General features: G+C 46.3%; 8 protein-coding genes across 8 annotated transcripts; 2 read left to right on the forward strand and 6 right to left on the reverse strand.

Moving 5' to 3' along the window:
* Positions 1-69: 69 nt before the first annotated feature.
* N7516_009576 (phosphotransferase family protein) lies at positions 70-1,635 on the reverse strand (the record flags this gene model as incomplete). The annotated part of the gene is made up of 1 exon (XM_057222295.1): positions 70-1,635. One exon carries the CDS (start codon positions 1,633-1,635, stop codon positions 70-72), a length of 1,566 nt encoding a protein of 521 aa, XP_057069516.1.
* Positions 1,636-2,180: 545 nt separating this feature from the next.
* Positions 2,181-3,517, reverse strand: N7516_009577 (zinc finger protein; the record flags this gene model as incomplete). Its single annotated transcript, XM_057222296.1, has 2 exons — positions 2,181-3,280; positions 3,373-3,517. 2 exons carry the CDS (start codon positions 3,515-3,517, stop codon positions 2,181-2,183), a joined length of 1,245 nt encoding a protein of 414 aa, XP_057069517.1.
* Positions 3,518-3,972: 455 nt separating this feature from the next.
* Positions 3,973-5,262, reverse strand: N7516_009578 (HNH endonuclease signature motif containing protein; the record flags this gene model as incomplete). The annotated part of the gene is made up of 1 exon (XM_057222297.1): positions 3,973-5,262. The coding sequence occupies one exon, from the start codon at positions 5,260-5,262 to the stop codon at positions 3,973-3,975; it is 1,290 nt and encodes a 429-aa protein (XP_057069518.1).
* A 1,575-nt stretch (positions 5,263-6,837) lies between these two features.
* On the forward strand, positions 6,838-7,396 carry N7516_009579 (uncharacterized protein; the record flags this gene model as incomplete). The annotated part of the gene is made up of 3 exons (XM_057222298.1): positions 6,838-6,853; positions 6,975-7,073; positions 7,197-7,396. 3 exons carry the CDS (start codon positions 6,838-6,840, stop codon positions 7,394-7,396), a joined length of 315 nt encoding a protein of 104 aa, XP_057069519.1.
* A 1,198-nt stretch (positions 7,397-8,594) lies between these two features.
* Positions 8,595-9,083, reverse strand: N7516_009580 (uncharacterized protein; the record flags this gene model as incomplete). Its single annotated transcript, XM_057222299.1, has 2 exons — positions 8,595-8,938; positions 8,990-9,083. 2 exons carry the CDS (start codon positions 9,081-9,083, stop codon positions 8,595-8,597), a joined length of 438 nt encoding a protein of 145 aa, XP_057069520.1.
* A 2,042-nt stretch (positions 9,084-11,125) lies between these two features.
* Positions 11,126-11,628, forward strand: N7516_009581 (uncharacterized protein; the record flags this gene model as incomplete). The annotated part of the gene is made up of 2 exons (XM_057222300.1): positions 11,126-11,219; positions 11,282-11,628. The coding sequence occupies 2 exons, from the start codon at positions 11,126-11,128 to the stop codon at positions 11,626-11,628; spliced, it is 441 nt and encodes a 146-aa protein (XP_057069521.1).
* Positions 11,629-15,177: 3,549 nt separating this feature from the next.
* N7516_009582 (uncharacterized protein) lies at positions 15,178-16,360 on the reverse strand (the record flags this gene model as incomplete). The annotated part of the gene is made up of 3 exons (XM_057222301.1): positions 15,178-15,783; positions 15,939-16,304; positions 16,358-16,360. The coding sequence occupies 3 exons, from the start codon at positions 16,358-16,360 to the stop codon at positions 15,178-15,180; spliced, it is 975 nt and encodes a 324-aa protein (XP_057069522.1).
* A 1,880-nt stretch (positions 16,361-18,240) lies between these two features.
* On the reverse strand, positions 18,241-18,769 carry N7516_009583 (uncharacterized protein; the record flags this gene model as incomplete). The annotated part of the gene is made up of 2 exons (XM_057222302.1): positions 18,241-18,552; positions 18,608-18,769. The coding sequence occupies 2 exons, from the start codon at positions 18,767-18,769 to the stop codon at positions 18,241-18,243; spliced, it is 474 nt and encodes a 157-aa protein (XP_057069523.1).
* Positions 18,770-19,388: the final 619 nt, after the last annotated feature.

Here is a 19,388-nt window from a genome sequence, read left to right on the forward strand (position 1 = left end):
GTGTTTGAAGTCATTGTGCATCACTATATAACTATATCGAACACCACCCGGGCACAACCTGTAAGCTAACTAGGAAAATAAAGCATGAAATCCCGCTTTCAGAAGCTTTTCTTGATGCTCAGAAAGACCATTTTTGTCCAAAGCCTTGATAAATTCCAGAATATCAACTTGCACGTGTTCCTCAATGTCTGCTTCGATAGCATCATGTCCCGCTTTGTCCTCGGTCTCCTTGGGTGAATTGCCATGGCCTGTCGCATCCTTTTCTTGGGAACAAGTACGATGCTTGCTGTCATTGTCGTCTTTTTTATCGATGTTGGATAAGTTGAATGGCCAGCTGTTACCATCTTCGTTCTTCTCCACTTGCTTCATAACTTCATTCAAGATTTTATTGGCCCTGCCAACGCTAAACACCGACCCTGTCATTGCCATCATCAAATGCTCGAAAAGAGGGGAATTTCGGGTCAATTTGGCGTTCTGGCTTTCTGGCCGCAGATTTGCGATACATTGCGCGTAGACATTTCGATAGAACAACAGCGTGTCCGGTGAGTCTTCGGAAAAGAAATCCTCGTCCTTTTCCATATCTTCCATACCTTCGATCCAACCGTATACGGTGGGATCCCAGTCGCGCATCAGCCATAGTGGATATGACTCATTCCCTACACTCGGTGGCTGGGCTTCTGCGTTGCGCCAGTCGAGGATAGCCCGCACAGAACCATCATCTGAAACAAGGACGTTGAAGATGTTGGCGTTTGGATGGGTCATAACGAATGATTTTCCAGCAATTGGCTCTGGAGTCCAGTCGGCAAACATCCGAAGGAGCTTCAGCAACTCCCTTTGAACCTCAAACCCGTCTTTTCCCCACCCGTCCAAACGAGAAGTGTAAGCTACTTTGAGGCCCGAGAATGGGTCGTCCTCCACTGGCACAACACCAATAAGGCAATCTTGGTCGTCGAATCTCAAGGGCTTCGGTTCGTTGAACGTGTATTTTCCAAGTTGGAGATACGCAGCAGCAATATCCTGCAGACAGCGTGTGCGCCGGGCCTGTACAACCTCTTTTGGAGATTCTTTGTCATGCCATACATCGGCCAAAGGCCGACCCTCGATGAGCTCCATGAGAATAAAGGGAACTTTGAGCTTGTTTTTGCATGTATTGTCGTATGAAAAGACCTCAGGGATTGGGATAGTTGTTTCACGTCGCAACATGATCATTGTCAATGCTTCTGAGCGAAGGGCCTCGGCATCATTTTCGCCGAATTGATCAGGCGTTCCAATAGCTGGGACTTTGAGCATCCATTTAACCCCATCAGCAAACTTCACCTTATATATAATGCTTTCCCAACATTGAGTGTGAGGCCCAACCTCAACGACAGGAATCTTCTTGTCACTTGGCTGAATCTTGGCGCGAATCGCGGCCACGTGTTTGCCGATATACTTCACTTTCACCCTTTCCAATACTGCGTCGAATGGATCTATGTCGAGGGAATCCAAATCATCATCATCATCCTCCTCCTCATCAGAATCCTCATTTCCACGTTTTCGTTTTAACGTGACAAAATCCACGATTGAGGATGAGGTTGAAGCGATTGCCCGAGCGATTCCCCGAACGTGTTCGGAAAGAGACGAAAGATACCCCATAACCACCGTTGTTGGACGTTGCTAGGGGAAGTCCGTGTAGATGTGATTTGTGGTCTGAAGAAATCAGAGTGAAATTGTATGGGAATTGGTAAGGCGTGTTACAAAGAGAGGGCTTTCTAAGTCGAAGTTGAGCGACGTGGAAAATGCCGGGTGAGATCAAGCATTATATGGGGGATTTGTTTCCCTGAATCTTCTTCTTTTCCCATGCCACATGTCACTCACGTAGAAGCAATGGGTTGAATGCTATGGGGTCCGGTGAAAGAAATTGGGCGTTGTTGTATCTTCAATGAATGTGTTCCAAGAATAGATTGTGGATTACTCCGTGGACTCGAAGAATAGCAGTTGCCAAAGCCCGCAATTTACAAATAGAGTCATTTTGATTAACGAGGGCCTTTCTTTAACTCAGGTTTACTCTTCAATGATTCTTTGTACTCAAATCCTGGGCGGATATGTGATTAATAGGTCCGCATGGATAAGGAGGCGTGGACAAAGAAATTCGAGTCGCAGCAAAAAAAAAAAAAAAAAAAAAAAAAAACAAGATCATATCATTGCCGGCTGTTTCGATGTCCATGGGGCATGCCTTTCTCCAAGCTCAATTTCTCCCGATTGATGCAGCCATCGATAAAAAGCTGCGGCAGATTCACAAGTCGTCGGTCCTTCCCCCGGAGTAACTGCTTAGCCTTATCGAGATACACCCTACTGAACAGTTCCCATAGCTCTTTTTCGGGATCCGTATCAACAAGGGGTAAGGGATAATAAGGATCGTTCTCAAAGAATGCTTCCACTAGTTGGTCAATGAGTGCCTCTGGGTGATTTATCGCGGTATCTTCTTGCCAGATATGACAAAGGTTGAAATCAAGTAGCCAAACCCGTGTTGTACGACGAGTAAAATTGACTTTGACAATGGACTCGATATCGGTATGGGGCGGCAACGCCGCTACTTGGTCAGAGGTCATATGTAGGGCAGCCAGGATGTCAGGGGAGTACTCGGCGTTTGCTTCGCTACCAAGGACGAATTCAACATCATAACCATCCACATATGCGGACCAATGGAGGACCGACAGCGCCTCCCCGATTGAAGTTGCCATTCGTTTGACAGGAAAGTTCAGCTCAATCATCTGGTCCAAGTAGAGGTTGTAATTCCGTAAGGTGAAGTTCGGTGGCGGAACTTTGGTAGAGCGTCGTTGACCCAGATACAGGCGGACCAAGCAGTCGCGATTTGCGGGGTTGGAGGAGACTGTAGCTCGGGATGAAGCAGCGCAGTAGTTTTGAATCAATACCTCACGCGCAATCTTTGGTATAGGGAGAATCCTCTCCGAAACTAAGGCCATCGCAGGTAACGTAATTGACTCATGCACATTTCGGAACAGGGTGGAGTTTTGCTCCCACCACAGAGTGTTTTCTTGAGAAATATATGAGAAGATTCGTGGCACCCTGACTTCACAGTTCTTGCTTTCGATCCTATCAAAAGCTTCTTGCACCCGTAGGTGCGCCAGGAAATCGTTCCAAAGGGCGTCTTGATATGATCTCTTTGCGACCTTTAAAACGAAGCCACGTCCTGGTCTTTCAAAAACCAGCTCACATTGGCCGAACCCAATTACACGAAACTCCACACGCTGTACCGATTGCTGTGACTGTTGGAATTCTGCGAAAGATGACGATGTGAATGTCACCGATTGCGGTGTCAGGACGCGTGCAAGTATCGTGAGTGGGGGGATCCTTGTTCTAGCTCTAAACTTCGCATCACGGCGTCATTATGTTGTTTATCGAGCAGGGCGGAAAGTTGGTTGGTGAAGTCGAGGGCCTCATGGAGTGACGAGGTCATGGATATCGGCGAGTCCTCGCTGGATCGCTGGGCAAGGCGCCGTAAAGAAGCCGTCATTTTTTTGCTGTGATTATAACGGGTAGAAGGTACAGGGAACTTGGGGGTGATTGGAAACTCGATATAAAAGAGATCTAGTTCGATTGACGGCGCTGTACCATGATATGGTGGCAGCCTAGCTGAATTAGGAAACTACCAACGTCCGGGTATATTCTCGATCTCGATCTATCCGGGCGCAACACAAACGGCAGAAGCCTCTGGGATTGAAGATCCAGCTATCTTAACTGGGAACAGAACAAGACCTAGTATTCGGCAGTAGTCTACAATGGCGACAGTAAATTCTTGAAAGTTGGTATACTTGTGTGGAGCCACTCTAGCCATAACATACACGCCTTCGCTAATAATAACATACAAGCAGCCTTGGAGTACCCCTGGCAATAACATACACATCCACGCTAATAATAACATACAAGTAGCCTTGGACTGCCCCTACCTAGCCACATGAAGTTTGGATACTAAGATCCCCAGTCCGCGTCATCACTATCATACTCGTCATCATTGCTTTCCTCTTCCTCTTCCTCGTCACGCTCTGAGGATCTACGCGCAAGACCGGCATCCTCAAGCGAGCGTCTTGGGTGATTAATCTGCCTCATCCCCGCCTCTAGGAGTAGTTGAGAGTCCTTTGAGCGGCCAAGAGATGCGCCATCTAGAAGGGGCTTGTACTCATGGCCGAGCTCCTCAACGAGTGCCAGTAACATGTTCTTTGGTAGATATCGACCCGGGGTGCCCCAATATGGTTTGCCGTGCTCCCCTTTCATAATTCGGATGGCCTGTTCTCCTCCCTGTGCGTCCGACTGCCATGCGTAACGGAGGAGTTGGATAACATAGTGGAAATAAAGGTATCTTGCCGCCGGGCGAAAGTCCGTCTTGAAGGTTAGACGTCTGTTGTCAAGATCCTTATATTTCAGCGGAAGGTCTCGTGTAATCTGCGTCTCCAACTTGTTCCAGTTGGGATCTAAGACTCGCATCTTTAAATTTCGAATAGGGCTCTTAAGCCAGCTGATGAGATCCGTAAGCTTTGGGCGGTCTTCTAAGTCTGGTACAATAACAAGTTTTCCCGAGTCAAGGTAATCCTCGATAAAGACTGACACAAGGATTCCATTCCGTGGTGAAAAAAGCTCAGGGTGCTTCCTTTTGCCGAAAATTGCGTCCATAGTTGCTTGCCCGTGCATATACCCGAATAGGTGCGCGGCAACGACGCTCCTGTTGTCACGCCAGTCTCCTAAGACCGGGCACCATAGATGATCATAGCCGGGTCGTTGTGCGCCGTACTCACGGATCATACTAGTTCGGAACAGAGTCTGTTCATCTGGGTTGCGTCTTCCCGCTCCAGTGTGGAGTATACCTAGTCCGAGCTTGCTGGTGGTAAAGAGTTTCATAAAAGAGACCCTTAACCCTCTTGGGCGGCTTCTTGTGTGAAGATCATCTTTCCGCTTTTCGCAGATTTTCTGCGATGTTTCATGAGCCTTAGCCTGTTGTGCCAAGGCCTTAGCCTCGTCCGAGTCTCTCCATTCGGCCTCTGTGCCATCATATCTTTGTAATGATATTTTGCGTTGCACCTGAACTTTCTTGAGTTCGATTGCGCCAATTTCACTAGCCCGGGTCCAGTATTCCTCGTCAAAGGACCCTCGTGGCTTGAGTCGCTTGCGAGCCCGCTTTAGGCTGTCATTGATATGGCGTTTGCGATTCTCCAGTACAGAAAGATCAACATCAGGTGAGCCAGGGCGGCTCATAGGATAGCTCATTTTGATATTTCTTGATGATGAACGTAAGTGGAGGGATGTGTGTGGTGCGCGTACAAAGGAGATTCCAAGTACGCCTACCTAACTAGGTATACCCTCAACGGAACTCAACCATGGAACCGCGTGTAGCCCCAGTTGTAGGGTTACCACTCTAGCCCTGCTCTAGCCCTGCTCTAGCCCTGCTCTAGCCCTGCTCTAGCCCTGGGTAGCACATACACATATCCCCTGTTAGGTACAACATACCTAGGTACTACCCTCAGCTTCAGTTCAAATTCAGTTCAAATTCAGTTCAACCTCAGTTTAAATTCAATTCAGTGGCTTGATGAGACGGGCTCCTCTTCTTGTATACTTTGAGTAAATGGAGGCGCTGCGACTGGAAAATCAGTCTTCGCCTCATTTACAGTAACATTGGAAGTGGAAAGAACGACTGATAGGTTCCCCTCAACTCTCTCTCTCTCTCTCTCCCTTTTTTCCTTTTTCATTTCTCCACGCTTAAAGTACTCAATCATCGTTTTTCGTCATCACCTAATACGAACAACGATACTCAAACTATTTTTATCCGAATTTTTGGGATTCCTACCGACGATCGTTGATTGATCGTATCTATGTTGCTCTCGGCAACCGTAGGATCCCACGCGTAAAGGCACTGGGTCTATGGTTCGCTGATATCAAGGCCCTAGAGGCCCTTGTAGGCCACGAGGGAAACCCACACGTCCCTCGATCCTTCCTGGTTGATTTCTCCCAATATAATCTTCCGAGAATTTGTGCGTATTCATGAGGTCTGCCCCGCCCTTATATCATTGAACTAATATCTTTTATTCATCTAGGGGGCAGTGATGGACAACCACCTCGCCCTAGCGAGAGGAGTGCCGTTGTTGACATCTCGAGCGGATGCCTAGGAACGTGGTGATCGTGGTAGATCTGGCTCTCCGACACAAGCTAGTACCACCGTTTGTTTGTGGTCAGTGTCCAGAATCCCGGTAGGTACCCTAGGTTGTCAGGAGTATTCATTATAGAACACTGCTGACCTCTTTGATTTCTAGACCGAGGAAAGAATTAGGGCGACAGTAACAGATCGTGAGGAGGCTAGATGCGTTCTGACCCGCCGTAGAGGACCATCGTTTGACAAGTTGAGGTATCCCATATTATACCGAATAAGATCAATGGGACTATGCGGGACGAGCATGCGGAAAACAACGTCTGGATATTTCTTCGTACCTTCTAGTCCGAAGAAAATGTCGATATATAGGAGCAAGCCCTGATGCTAGGTGGTATGCTAGTGAGTACTAAGCGGGTATGAAACCTGATCACGCTGGATCTCATAGCTCACGATCAATAGGACCGCGGACTTATTGCATTCCGGCCAATTTCGGTCAACGAAGAAGAAACTGAAATGCGATTCTGAAATGCGCATCATATTTCATTGGCTTCCTTTCCGAAGCGCCACTATCGCTAGAAATGACCGAATGTCACCTGCCGCAGTCCGAGACATGGATCTAGGAACTCCGCCGTCCAAGAGCCCCGGGAGATTTAATTACTTTTTCGATATAGGAACTTGGGAAGTAACTAGCTTAGGGCATGGCATGTCTTCACGGTGAGAACTAACAACAAGGAGAAACAACCATTGCCTTCGATGGAAGATGTCACCTGGCCTAGCTAGACTATAGTAGGACCGTGCTAGCTAGATGAATACATCATCTTTATCTTCCCCTTAGCTTCCAGCCTCACATCTGTAGAGCTGAGATGGCACCTCTCCCGCGTTGCTGCGATGCAGGGAGGAGCAGATGAGGATGATAGTGGTGACGATTCTGACGGTGAGAGCCACGGTATAAAACAAGGAACGATGTTCTCTTAAGTATTTAAATACTTGAGTAAGGTCTAGGAAAGATGTGAGACACAGCTAGTATTATTCTCCAAGATATCGAATATAAAGACAGAAAAGAAAGGAAGAAGAGCTCGACATCGGGAGAATATGGCTCAGGGGCCAGATGTTGGCCCGCTCTTGGTTGAAGCCGAGGCCGGACAACGTACCTACTTATCTCGCGCCTCTTCAGTCCTCAACTGTTGCGATCAAACTTTTGGTCTTGAGTTCGGAAGCTTAGGACTGAAGGTTGATACTAGGAAGGCGGTCAAGTGACAAATCAAATTCCTGCCTACGCCACCCTGCTTGACCACTTCAGCGGTTTTTGGAAATGCCAATCAGATTAAGCCCTACACCAAACGCTGGTCAGTGTTTTGGCATAGCAGCTTCGAGATGATCAGCTCTTCTTTCAGAGATCAGAAGGTTGATTCTCACCCCGAGCAAACTGAGATCCTGTAAAAAGCCATTCACCCTAGCTAGAGAAATATACTTTGAATGTCAGTATCCAAAGAAGTCAGTGTCAGTCAGATACTAGGTACCAAGAGCTAGTCTCAAGACCACTACGCCAGAATGTTGACCAACGATTGGTATAGAGCATAACCTGACTGACATCCCAATAGCTAGTGTCAAGGTCCCAGAGCCAAGTACCAGAGCTTATCTTCTACTGTATGCTTTTTCCCCCTGTAATTCGGGTCATGGACTAATACGTTTCGCAGTAGAAACCTTCAAAGGACTCGTGCTGAGAGGCCGGATTGCCGCCCTCGATAGGCTTGAGAATGCTCTCCAGCCGTGGCTGACAAGTCTCACGTGCGGGTGCACGTACGTATTGATCAGGTCTCTACCTTGGTTCTGGTAAGACAATGTATCCAGGACCCCCGTCGGCCACGCGATTGGTCTTGCCACTCAAAAGTTGTATGGCCTAGATGGGGTTGCTGTTGGTAAGCATCTTGAACACCATCTCGGCGAGCCTACTTATATTTACTTTGCTGGCCGAGCTCGTGTCAGAGGACTTTCTCGGAGACGAAAGTTGGCGAGTTCTTCGGGTTAACCAAGTCTAGATAATGTGTTGGAGATACAACCCACGCTCGTTAGTTTGGGTTGCTCGAGGGGATTATGTGGAAGGGGTAATGTAGAGAACCTTTGAGAGATTGGAATCTAGCTAAACTATAGTATGGAAGGCTTCAATATCGACTCTAAACGCCCCTTACTAGTAGACCAGTCTATGAGAAAAGGGTGAACACCAAGCATAGTATAAACCTAGGAAGTCCTTTAGATAAAAACATGATATGATTCCCAAGTTGGCCTCTGGATTCTTGCAAATAATCAAGGCAGCATCAATCCTCTTGCTCAAACCATCCTCGTGGAAGCCGTGTTCCACTCATGCACCAGCAACCCATATGCTCTGACAACCTGGAAGACTCTGCATCTGGTGCCGAGCAGCAGGCCCCATACAGCCCCCGGTCCAGTCTGAGGTCTAGCAATTTTTCTCAGCATCGTCATCAGAAGATCCCTTCAGGCACCTATCCATCCCCCAGTCTGGAAGCCCAAGATCACAGCACGGTTGTCTAGTAATTGCCTTGACCGAAGTAATTATGGAGCTATCACCAGCTGGTCCCACAACCATATTAGTATCAAAAAGTAATTTACCATCCTTTTCAAGACATCGGAAGTTATTCAGACTACCAGCACGAGTCTTAACCGAATTCTTAAAGTCATCGCATGAGGCACCTGCATATGCCCAACGCCAGCGGTTCATCCCGTCTTCTTTCCAGAGTTTGATGAAGTTGGCATGGGAGCCATCAACCGCATCGTGGTTGCCTGAAGATAGTATTATTAGTACCGCTAGATGCAGGGATGTTGAATACTTACCACGGGCGGTGATCTCCATTCCATCCTTAGTAGGAGCAGCAGCCACGGTGGTAGTCATGGTAGCAACCAGAATAGTAGCCAGGTTGAACTTCATATTGGTGGTCTTTGGGTGTTGTTTGCACGGTTCTGCTTTCTGCGAAAAGGGGAAGACTTGAATTGATGATAGGATAGTAGTTGTAGACTTTTTGAAGAGATGATAGTGCTTGAATGTCTAGAAAGGTGCTGTTGATAAGCTGATGAATCTTTGAATTCAGAGGGGTTTACCTATCTTTTATATGTCTCGAGTCTCATGAGAATCAGCCCATTTAGTATTCACCCAAATTTCTGATCACAAACCTCCAACACCTTGGCAAGATCTTTACACAGCTTGGTTGAGACCTTCCAATTGATTAATTAATTAGTATTCTATATGTTGTTTTCTTTTTCTCTTGGGAAATACAAACAGCCCCCAACCTCTTGGCTCTTGGCTTCATGAAGGTCTCCACAAGGATCACTTTCCTTTTTTGGGATACGGAGTAGTTGCGGCCCCATCATTGACAATTAAGTACTAACATGATCTATATCAGATTAAGTGATGATCGCTAAACTCAGCCCCATCTGCGACTGATAATCCCTACTAGTATTTTCAGGACTTAATAAGAAGCCAGGAAGACAGCACAAGGATCGCAAACCCCAAGCTGATACAATAATCACAATAGTTGGCACAAGAGACCAGAACAAGAGAAGCCATTTCTCTGGTTTCTGGAGCCAAAAAGGCCAAGGAGGATAGATGGGGACCGAAGTGCCAAGTAAAATCTCGGAAACCGCTGATCAGTTGGCGCAGGATGCGCCAAATGGGCTGGATCCATAACCAAGGTCTCAAGGTCACAATCGTTCAGCCGATCTGTCGACGACACCGTAGCTAACAGGAGGAAAGGGAAGGAAATGGATAACGCCAAGTGAGAAAAGGGCAAGGGGGATAACACGGCATCTCGGGAAGGAGGCAGTGATCGGGCAAGGCAGACAGAGGTGAAGCCCAGGGGTCATAATGTTCTGGAAACAAGTACCTAAACAATGCTCGGTGTGTGTGGAGAATTGGGCACACTGCTCATACATGTCTCGAGCTTGGATAGCTTCATACAAAAGTCTCTTGTATGTAGACATGTTGTGATTAGATTACTCAATAGCAACTCATCTCCCATGACTAACTAGTCTATCTTCTTCTATTTCTTCCGTTGAATTAAACACAGAGCTTCTGAGATTCTGGAATTACTGATATAGCGCCGCAGTGTCTGGATCTTTGACGTCGGGGAACGCTAGTTCCAACCATGTTTGACCTTCCAGTTCGTACTTTCACAGAATGCTGTTTGTTGATTTGATGAGGCAATTTTGCTATTAGACATTGAAACAGCAACCGCAGTCTGAAGTTTAAGTGGCATAGCCTAGCAAGGGAGAGAATGTGGAGGCAGGATGAGACAGGCTTCTTCCAGTTGTTTCCCAACTGGTATCTGTTGATACTTGACAAATTGCACCATTATCTATTTTCTATCAACATAGAAGCCAAGGCGTACCCAGGCATACCAGAACAAAGCCTTACAATTCGATCATAGTTCCCATGGCAGTTCCGGGCCGTGAGGCATTTTAGGAGCAGAGACTTGACAAAGTAATCCTCAAGGTTGGATATCAAATGCGAGATTACTCCACACCGTCCCGTGAGATACTGAATGAAGATCTCTCTTGGCTAGTGACTATCACGGCGCTAATATTGGGGTGTATTCTAAAAACGGAACTGCGGTGCTTTGGGCATGTTCCTACAATCCTTGAGGATTGGCACTTCAAAATGCTAGTCAGAGTGAGTAGTCACGGATAGAGAAGAGAATATGGGGCTATAGAGGCGAAAAGCCTCGCAAGGCAGTATCGAGATCTCCACAATTTATCTTTAGTCGAGTGGTACGAGGCTGCAATCATAACTCAGAATTCAACAGACCGGTTCTATGAGGACTCGAAGATTATAAAAGAAAGACGAAATCTTCTAAAATCGAGACTTTACCAACTCATTCACAGTTTCCTCAAAGTCTTCAATCATCATATCTCCTCAAGAACTCCACCACCACGATTTTGCAAACAAATCAAAGTCTTTCAAAGATAACCGTCAACATGAAGTTCAACCTGGCTACTATTCTTGCCACTACGCTGGCCGTCACCGTGACTGCTGCTCCTGCTAATGAGGCAATGACTCTTACCACCCGGGGTAAGTCAAGATAGAATCTTCGCTGTTCTCAAGTCCAACTATACTAATAAGACTGCATTTAGCCAAGGTGGACCACATCGATGATACCCATGCCAACTTTATCAAACTCTGGAAAGAAGATGGAATGAACCGCTGGCGTTGGCAATACGCTGGCAATTGTGACGATTACAAAAACGCTATTAAAACCAGTTCTGGTAGCATTAATAACTTCCGGTGTCTTGAAAAGGATGGTAAACAATTCTTTGACACTAATATGGTTGTGGGATTTGCTGGTGATAGAGATATCATTCGGGCTATAAAGGAGCTTACTGAGCAAAGCTGTTGTGATCTGGGGCTTCCAGTCTGGGCGAGGGATACATGCTTGGAAATGTTCAGAGCTAGTGACGAGTGTGACATGACCAAGGACTAGACCTGGAGCTACACGAGGTAGTTCTGGTGGACGGGTGGTGCCTGGGAGCGGGATTGATTTGGTGAGAGGGCGAATGATGTGATAATTCTATTTTGTATTCTGAGAATGAGAAGTGACTCGTCATGTTACTAACTTTTTACGATGTCTAGAACACAATGACAGTCTGTGCTAGCTCTCACTGGCGCCAAAAGAAACTAGTTTATTTGCTGATAATTTGTGATTACGCTAAGTTAAACCAATCATAACCATTTATAAACATCCGCTCTCAATCACAGCATCGCCTGCCAAGGAAATTAGAGAGATATAAATTTAAAAAAGTTTTTGCGTGGCACAATATGGAATATGAGGTAGCTGGCGAGGTGGCAGAGCGGGTTAAGTTGTCAAATTACGGGATCGGCGGCGCTAAGACCCCTGCGGCTGAACTTGCTCCGCGTCGATCATCTGGGCACTGGGGGTGTCGAGAAATGTGTCCTAAAGTAGACGAGAGCATTACTAGAGGCAAGATAGACTGACTGCCGCCATTCCCAGGTAAAGTATTAAATTGTGAGGGAAGGAGATAGGAGGATGACGTGGCATTATTTCATTAGAAATCTCAGGGGCTAGCGAGATGACTGAATTGTTCGTGCAGCAAGCTACTGACCTTCGAGGCAACTAGCCTTGTTACAGTGGCTTAGCATTGTGCCAAGCCGAGTGGGCTATTCTATTTCTACTCCGTAGGCGTACCAGTATGGATCCAGTTGCGGCTTAGGCTGGGCGGTAAATGCGGGATAATTGATGCTGCTGCTTATGTTGTCTGCGTTCAGGCCAGGTTTTTTGCCCAACCAAGTCTGTGCTGGCAAGTGCATGCTGTGGACATGTATTTAGGTCCGAAGGCCTTTCCCTGCAGCCCAAATCTCGAAAGTATTTACGCTTCGGCAATATTCCAACATAAGAACAAGGCTCGAAAGTCGATACTAACAAACACGACAAATGGACGTCCTCGGGCGGGAGATCCGGGTAATTTACCTGGAAATTCAATCCACTCCTAATGGCCATCCCAAAATTGCAATGTTGCTAAATAATCTCGGCAATATGCTCACATGGCAATACGAAAGAACAAAACGTGAAGAACACCCCGAAGAGTCTATCAGCGTGTCTCGTTGGGCGGTTCAAGCGACCTCTCATGGCCATTCTACCCACACAATACAGTTAAACAATCTTGTACGCGTGCTTCTATATCGATACAATTACATAAACAAAACAGAAGACCTCGAAGAGGCGATTGAAACGATTCCCTATAACGATCCTTTTTTCCCAAGTTGGTTAGACAACCTTGCATGTGCGCTAACATATCGATATGAGCGCACAGGACAGATGGCAAACCTCGACAAAGCGATCGATCTGTCTCACCAAGCGCTTAATAACACCCCTCGTGGCCATCAAGACTTTGCAAATCACCTAAACAACCTCGTACATAGGCTCGTACATCGATACGAACACACAGGGAGAATGGAAACCCTTAATGAGGCGAAGGAAGCCTCCCATTAGCACCTCCTTTAGAACGCGTTAAGGCTATATATTAGCCCTCGAGCTTCTACTAAAGCGATAAGACTATATCGGTAGCTATAAATTATCTATAAAAGCTATTAATATCCTATAGCTCGTCTACAAGAGGTCTTTGGCCCTATAGGATCGACAATATATAGTCTCGCATTTTGCTAGGTTAGTAATATAGGCCTATTCCCTCGCTATTTAGACTTAAAAGCCCCTTTTTGAAGCTCTACGATTACTAGAGAGTGGACGTAGTATTATCCTTAGTCTTCTTATAGATGACCGGAGTAATACGTCTAAGCTAAAGGAGACCTATCCCGCTTTATATATATAATACGAAAGCCTTCGTCTTAAGGTAAATACCCCTCTCGAGAGCATCGAGAGCACTAAATCCTAGTAGGCTGCTGAATCCGTCTCTATAAGACGAAAAGAAACCTATACTTCTGTCCCAATACCAGCATCTCTCCCCAGAGGCAACTCACATATGCATATTACTTTGGCTTAGTCCCTGCATGGCACACCAATACTATTCATTGCCTTCACCATTCTATACTCAGGAGGTTTCCGAATGACCGCACTCGTACTCAGCTTCTGGACGGAAACCGTAGAAGAATCCGACCAAGCCAGCAATGACTACTACCTTGGGCTCTTCGGTATGCTCACCGGTCTCGCCGTCTTGGGCATCACAGGGACCGCCTATTTCTTCCTGGTCGACCGGAGCTCCCTACTGGGCTACATTTTGCGTCTTTCTTGCTACGGGCGACTAAGTATGCCACCTGGGGCATAACTCTCTCATTGGTTTATATTTCCTAGCAGTATTCTAGATCCTTAACGAGCCTCCTATAGATCGAGTAGTGGTAGTAGGTGTGCTCTATACCTTATCAATCACTCTCTTACCGTTCTATTAGTGGCTTGGACGCGGTGGGTAATTGTTATATTGTAGTTATATATAGTGGTCTAGAAATGTAGTTTATTATACCGCTCTTAGCGATACTGTAAGATATCAATCTGGCCATACGACAGCCGCTAGACCCAAGAGAAGATAAGGACGATAGCGAGAAGGGCAATGTATGGCCCCAATCCCACCACTCAATCAGACCCTCATCGATGATGAGCCAGTTGGTAGGCAGGGGGGAAGGTGGGGGGTCATGCTCGGCACGGGGGTCGGCGTTCGCGGGGGGGCTTATATTTAATATTAGCTATATCCAAACAGCAATGGATCTGGATTTTCTGAAGCAACATTACCGACATCTTGGAAGAGAAAAGAAGAGAGCACGGCAAATTGCCTGAGCAATGATGCCGAAGTGTCGTCAAACATGAGGTCCGAAGTTCGACTTGTTACTTTATATACATTCGTGATCTCATCTACTCTATACATAGACTCTAAACAGCCTACCCTATAAAGATTCACGCACTAATTTTTAATTCTTCCTTCTTCAACTACCCTCTCTATAATACAATTTAATACAAATTCAAGTCAGATTCAAATCAGATTCAAATCAGATTCAATTTAGATTCAATTTACTTTGGAAGTCCCAATACCTATTTTAGAAGGCATTAATTTTATTAACCTTATCATCTAGGTATTCAGATCTAGGTATTCAGACATATTTAAGCAAGTTGTGCCCCAGGTGACATACTTAGTCGCCCGTACACACCAAGCGCCTCTAGTTAATTGCATCATCCTTCTCAACAAGTAGATACTAGAAAAAAAGCAACAAAGAGTTTGAAAAAAATGAAGAGAAAAAGACTGTGGATATCTGAGACCTATGGGAAGCATAAGATACAGATAGTTGAAAAACAATTGATTGTGACAGAGCAGCATTTCTGAATGCATTAGACTAGAATGTCGGGAAAATGAGCTGAACGATATTCCAATAAAAGTGCATTCCAGGCTCTCAATCGTTCATCATCAAAGATAGCAAAGCCCCATCTCCATAAATCTTCCTCCCTACCTTCCAGATCGATCACATCTTCAAATGCTTGTTCTGGTGTTTCAGGCAGTAAGTGTATCCATCTTCATCCAAGGTTAGGCTTCTCGAAAGATGGCAATGTTGACCAAAGCTGTTCATAATTTTGAACTGCATGTCGATCTGCGGGATAAAGGAAAGGAAGCTTTTGCTCATCCCACAGCGAGGGGGGAGGGAAGGTGCTCATAATGTCGTCGACTGCATTAAGTTGCGCCATATCGCGTCGAATAAAGAACGTTCCCCCAAGAAGGCGATACAGAAACTCTGGTCCCATTGAAGCAAGTGACCTGGACTGATCCGGAGGATTTTCAAGACCTTGGACGCTGTCCGTAGCACCCGTAGGAGGCCCTACATCATCAGGGGGCGAGTCGGGAAATTGACACAATAACTCCACATGGCCGGCCGTCAGTTGCTTGCAAACAATATTGGAAATTATTGTGAAGTGTGCCCATACACAGGCCATTTTGTGGTATTCCCAAGGTGGTATCGTCCCAAAGAACACGCGCCATGCCTCTTCAGTGGCAGGTTTAGAGAAGTCGGTTTCATCCTTCGACGCCCAATCGTTGGGGAACCATTCCTCTCCCCAATGGAATTCGGGTTGCCCAAGGATATTAGCGTAAATTTGCAGTCGACACAAAGCTCTGAGCAACCGGTGCTGTTCAGTGTGAGATAACTCAATAGGGAGGACTGAGGTTTCCGATAGAATTTCCCCTCGACTATTGGCATTTTCCATCCCGACGGTGAATGTGTATGTTTCGGGTAAAGTGGTGGTAAACCTTTCGCATAATCCTCGAGAAAGAAATTAAACACCTTATGGAGATAGAATAGATGGAGAATCTCCTCCACGCTGCCAGGCTCATCTATCCTGTTCGACGAAATCATACCAAGCTCACTTATCTCCTCTTTGCGACGCCAGGTGTCTAGCAACGCAATTGCTTCATGTTTTCGACTATCGAAAAAGAGACCACGAGACCATGTAGCAGCCACCGCATCTCCTATAAGCATTCCCCATCGATTTTTGATAATGCGACAGAGAGCTTCCCGTCGCACTGCAAGATAGGCTTGGTGAAATACTGGCGATGAAAGCACGATTGACTTCAGAGAAGCCAGATCGGGTATCTCAAGCAAGATGAGAAAGAGCAGCTCCGTTGGAAGTCCTTCTAATGTCGGGTTGGCCTTAAAAAGAACATCAGCATAATTTTTCTTCAAAATTGGAGCTTGCACCATACCATGTTTACCAGGAAGTGATGAATTTCCGGTGTTATGAAGATAGAAAACAGTGAGACTGCGTAACCTGATATCTAAGCCCTGGAGGTGGCAAGCTCTTAGGCAGATGGTGGTTTTCTCCTTCCTCTCCTTCCTCTCCTTCCTCTCCTTCCTGTTCTCATCTTCCTTTTTCTCTCATCAACTCACTCTCTCTCACCTCACCCTCTCTCTGGAGAGCTGGTCTCTTCCCAATAACGCGAACTCATTTACCATCACTTCATCTATACCCATCATGGTCACTCGCCAGATATGTTCCGCTTCCCAGTCCCCGCAGTGACGTCTAATAAAACATGCGCCATCCAGATGAGTCTACAAATAACCACGACGAGAGACCGGAACAACCGGAATGAGGCCCACGCGGGTGCTATACCCCCCGATTGTCGACAACGGGGTGAAAACGTGAAAGGTCAATCATTTTGCCTTTTAACCTTACCTCCAATACTGCTGCTTATTCCTCGGGAATGTCGTCCTCTAGTCATAGTAGCTCCAGCAGCACTCTGGGAGTGAAACGACTATGCCTCTCAATATGCAAACCAAAGACGAGCAAATCGTCAACGATGCTTTGCTCCACCTTCCATGCGCTTAAAGATGAACGTACCAGATGTACCAGATGTATGCTATGGCTCTCAATGTCCAAACACAAAACTGGAGGGCGGTGGAGGGATAAAGGCAACGCCTGTAGTGGCAAACCCGGTCCCGTTAGGAAGTGTGTATATTTCGAATCGCGGAGTGAGTGATTAGGCTGTTACGATACTATGGTGGTCGAGGGATGATGTGGATAGCGCGCGAGGTTACCGGTGGTCGGATAGAGTAGCATAGCGAAGCTGCCGTTAAAAATTATTAAACAGGTCTCAGGATGTGGGTGTCAGAGGGGGCTCTATGGGCTTTATTAGGAACATAAAACCCGGCTTTCCTTTACCTGGGGAGAGCCATGAGTCGATGATTGTGGTCCCTCATCCGAAGGAACCGATAGTACTAAAGGGGGGCAAAAGCATTGATTAAACTAGAAATGTAAGGGTTTATATACCCTGTAAAACCATCTAAACTATGCTCAGTCTGTAGCAAACATGCAAATGGCAAACATGCATGCATGGGATGATTGTTCAACAGTTGTGTCTGCACTCCTTTGATGGAAAGTGGATTTGCTAGACAGCTGTTTGATATATTCTCCTAGCCGCACTATTTTGCTGTGTTGTACACCTCTATAGCGAAGTGAAGAAGAGTATTCTAAACAGTCAAAGACAGTCAATCGAACTATGAATACGGTAATCCCTTCAATTGTAAAGAGTCCAAATGAGGTTGAATTACTTGGGTGATGATTCGAAGTAGGACTCATAATTGCTCCTCCAGTTCGTTCCCTTTGAGATGAGGAATTAGGAAAAAGAAAGCAGGCAATATGACTGTATTGAAGGTTCTAACTGCTGAATGGGAAAATGTTATGATGGTTTACACCTTACACTTTACCACTTGGCTAAAAGGGTGCACACCTCTTTAGTAAGGATAACTGCTCCACTGTATTTCCCGTGCCGGCACCCCTTGTCAGCACAATGTCGTCGTAGCTGGAGTTGATCTGAGCACGCCGAGAGGCCGTCACGGGCTGTAGCCGCAGCGGCACGCGTTTTCCACTGACATCAATACCAGTATAGCTGCAGCAAGGTACTAGCAAGATCATTCGATAGATTTGCTAGTGACTAGGATGCATCCAAGTTGATGCTTTACAATTAGAAAGGTCTCCTGGGAAAAATGTTGGGGAAGTTTAGAAGCCAGGTAATATTGATATCATAAAGTTGGGCTGTCGTGACATACTAGCAAGAGAGTGTTTGGTAGCAATAATACACAGCAAGGGTTACAAAATGGTGCCCACAATGTCTTTGAAGTCTTGGTCGCTAAGCACCAAGTCACCCTCCGCGAGTCCTGGCCGGTTATAAAGAGCCGGGAATGGAAGCACCATAGGGGCATTGTGAACTCGAGGGGCACCTGCAACGCCACTAGAGGTGACTTCGACCTCATGGTGAGAATACATCTGTTGGGTACCTGCACCCTGCTGAACAAGGGGCGGTAGAGGTCGCTGGCGTAGAGAGTCGATATAGAGTCTTGTAAGAGGGCGGGGTGAATTTGGTGGGGCTAACTGCCAAAGCTCAAACTCGACTTTGGTTTTCTTGATGCTAATAAGTAACACCATCCGAACTTCTCCATTGGAGTTATTAAACCACCACTGGGCTTTTTCGCGGCGGGAGAGACTCTGAAACACCCGTTTCAATCACGAATGTCGGCCAGCCAACAGGTAGTCCAGGGGAGGCATAGCGGCCCGGCGGGGTGAAACACTGGTCAGCCTGCTTCCCCTTGCTGGCGGTAGGCTTGTAGGTGGTTGACATAGCCCACCTACACATAACTCTCTCATTGGTTCATATTGCCACGCAATAATTTAGATCCATATTAAATCCGAATTGAGCCTGAATTGAATCTGAAGTGAATCTGAAGTGAATCTGAAGAAGATTGGCAGATCACTTGGCCGCTAGTTTAGGGGTGGGCTAGAAATAAAAGAGAAAGTAAATGCTTCAAGAAGGCGGTAACGGACTAGGCGGTGAGGTAGTAACCAATGAGAGAGTTATGTTTGGGATATTTAGTCCCGAAACCAGACCCAATCCGGTGCGGTCAGTGCGGTCCATGCGTCGAATTACTAAACCATATTTGGAAGTCACATGCCTCAGATTAGTACCAACTGACAGAAATCTGACGTATTGAAATGTATGCACCTCAGGGCTGATATGGAGAACTCTGCATTTTCTACATAATAGAAACTGCTGTTTCTGTGCGGTAATGACTAAGCTTGATTACATAACCTTCCATGGTATAATACCATGTAAATCCATGTATGCAACCCTGCACTTTGACACCAACTCTACTTTAAGTCCTTTATGTATCCCATCTTCCTTCCTATTTGCCCTGATTGTTTATTCTGATCATTACCTGTCCACTTCGTCCTTCCTCGGG

Source organism: Penicillium verrucosum (assembly GCF_028828655.1).
Source record: "Penicillium verrucosum strain IBT 35672 chromosome Unknown utg000004l_segment0_segment0, whole genome shotgun sequence".
NCBI lineage: Eukaryota > Fungi > Ascomycota > Eurotiomycetes > Eurotiales > Aspergillaceae > Penicillium > Penicillium verrucosum.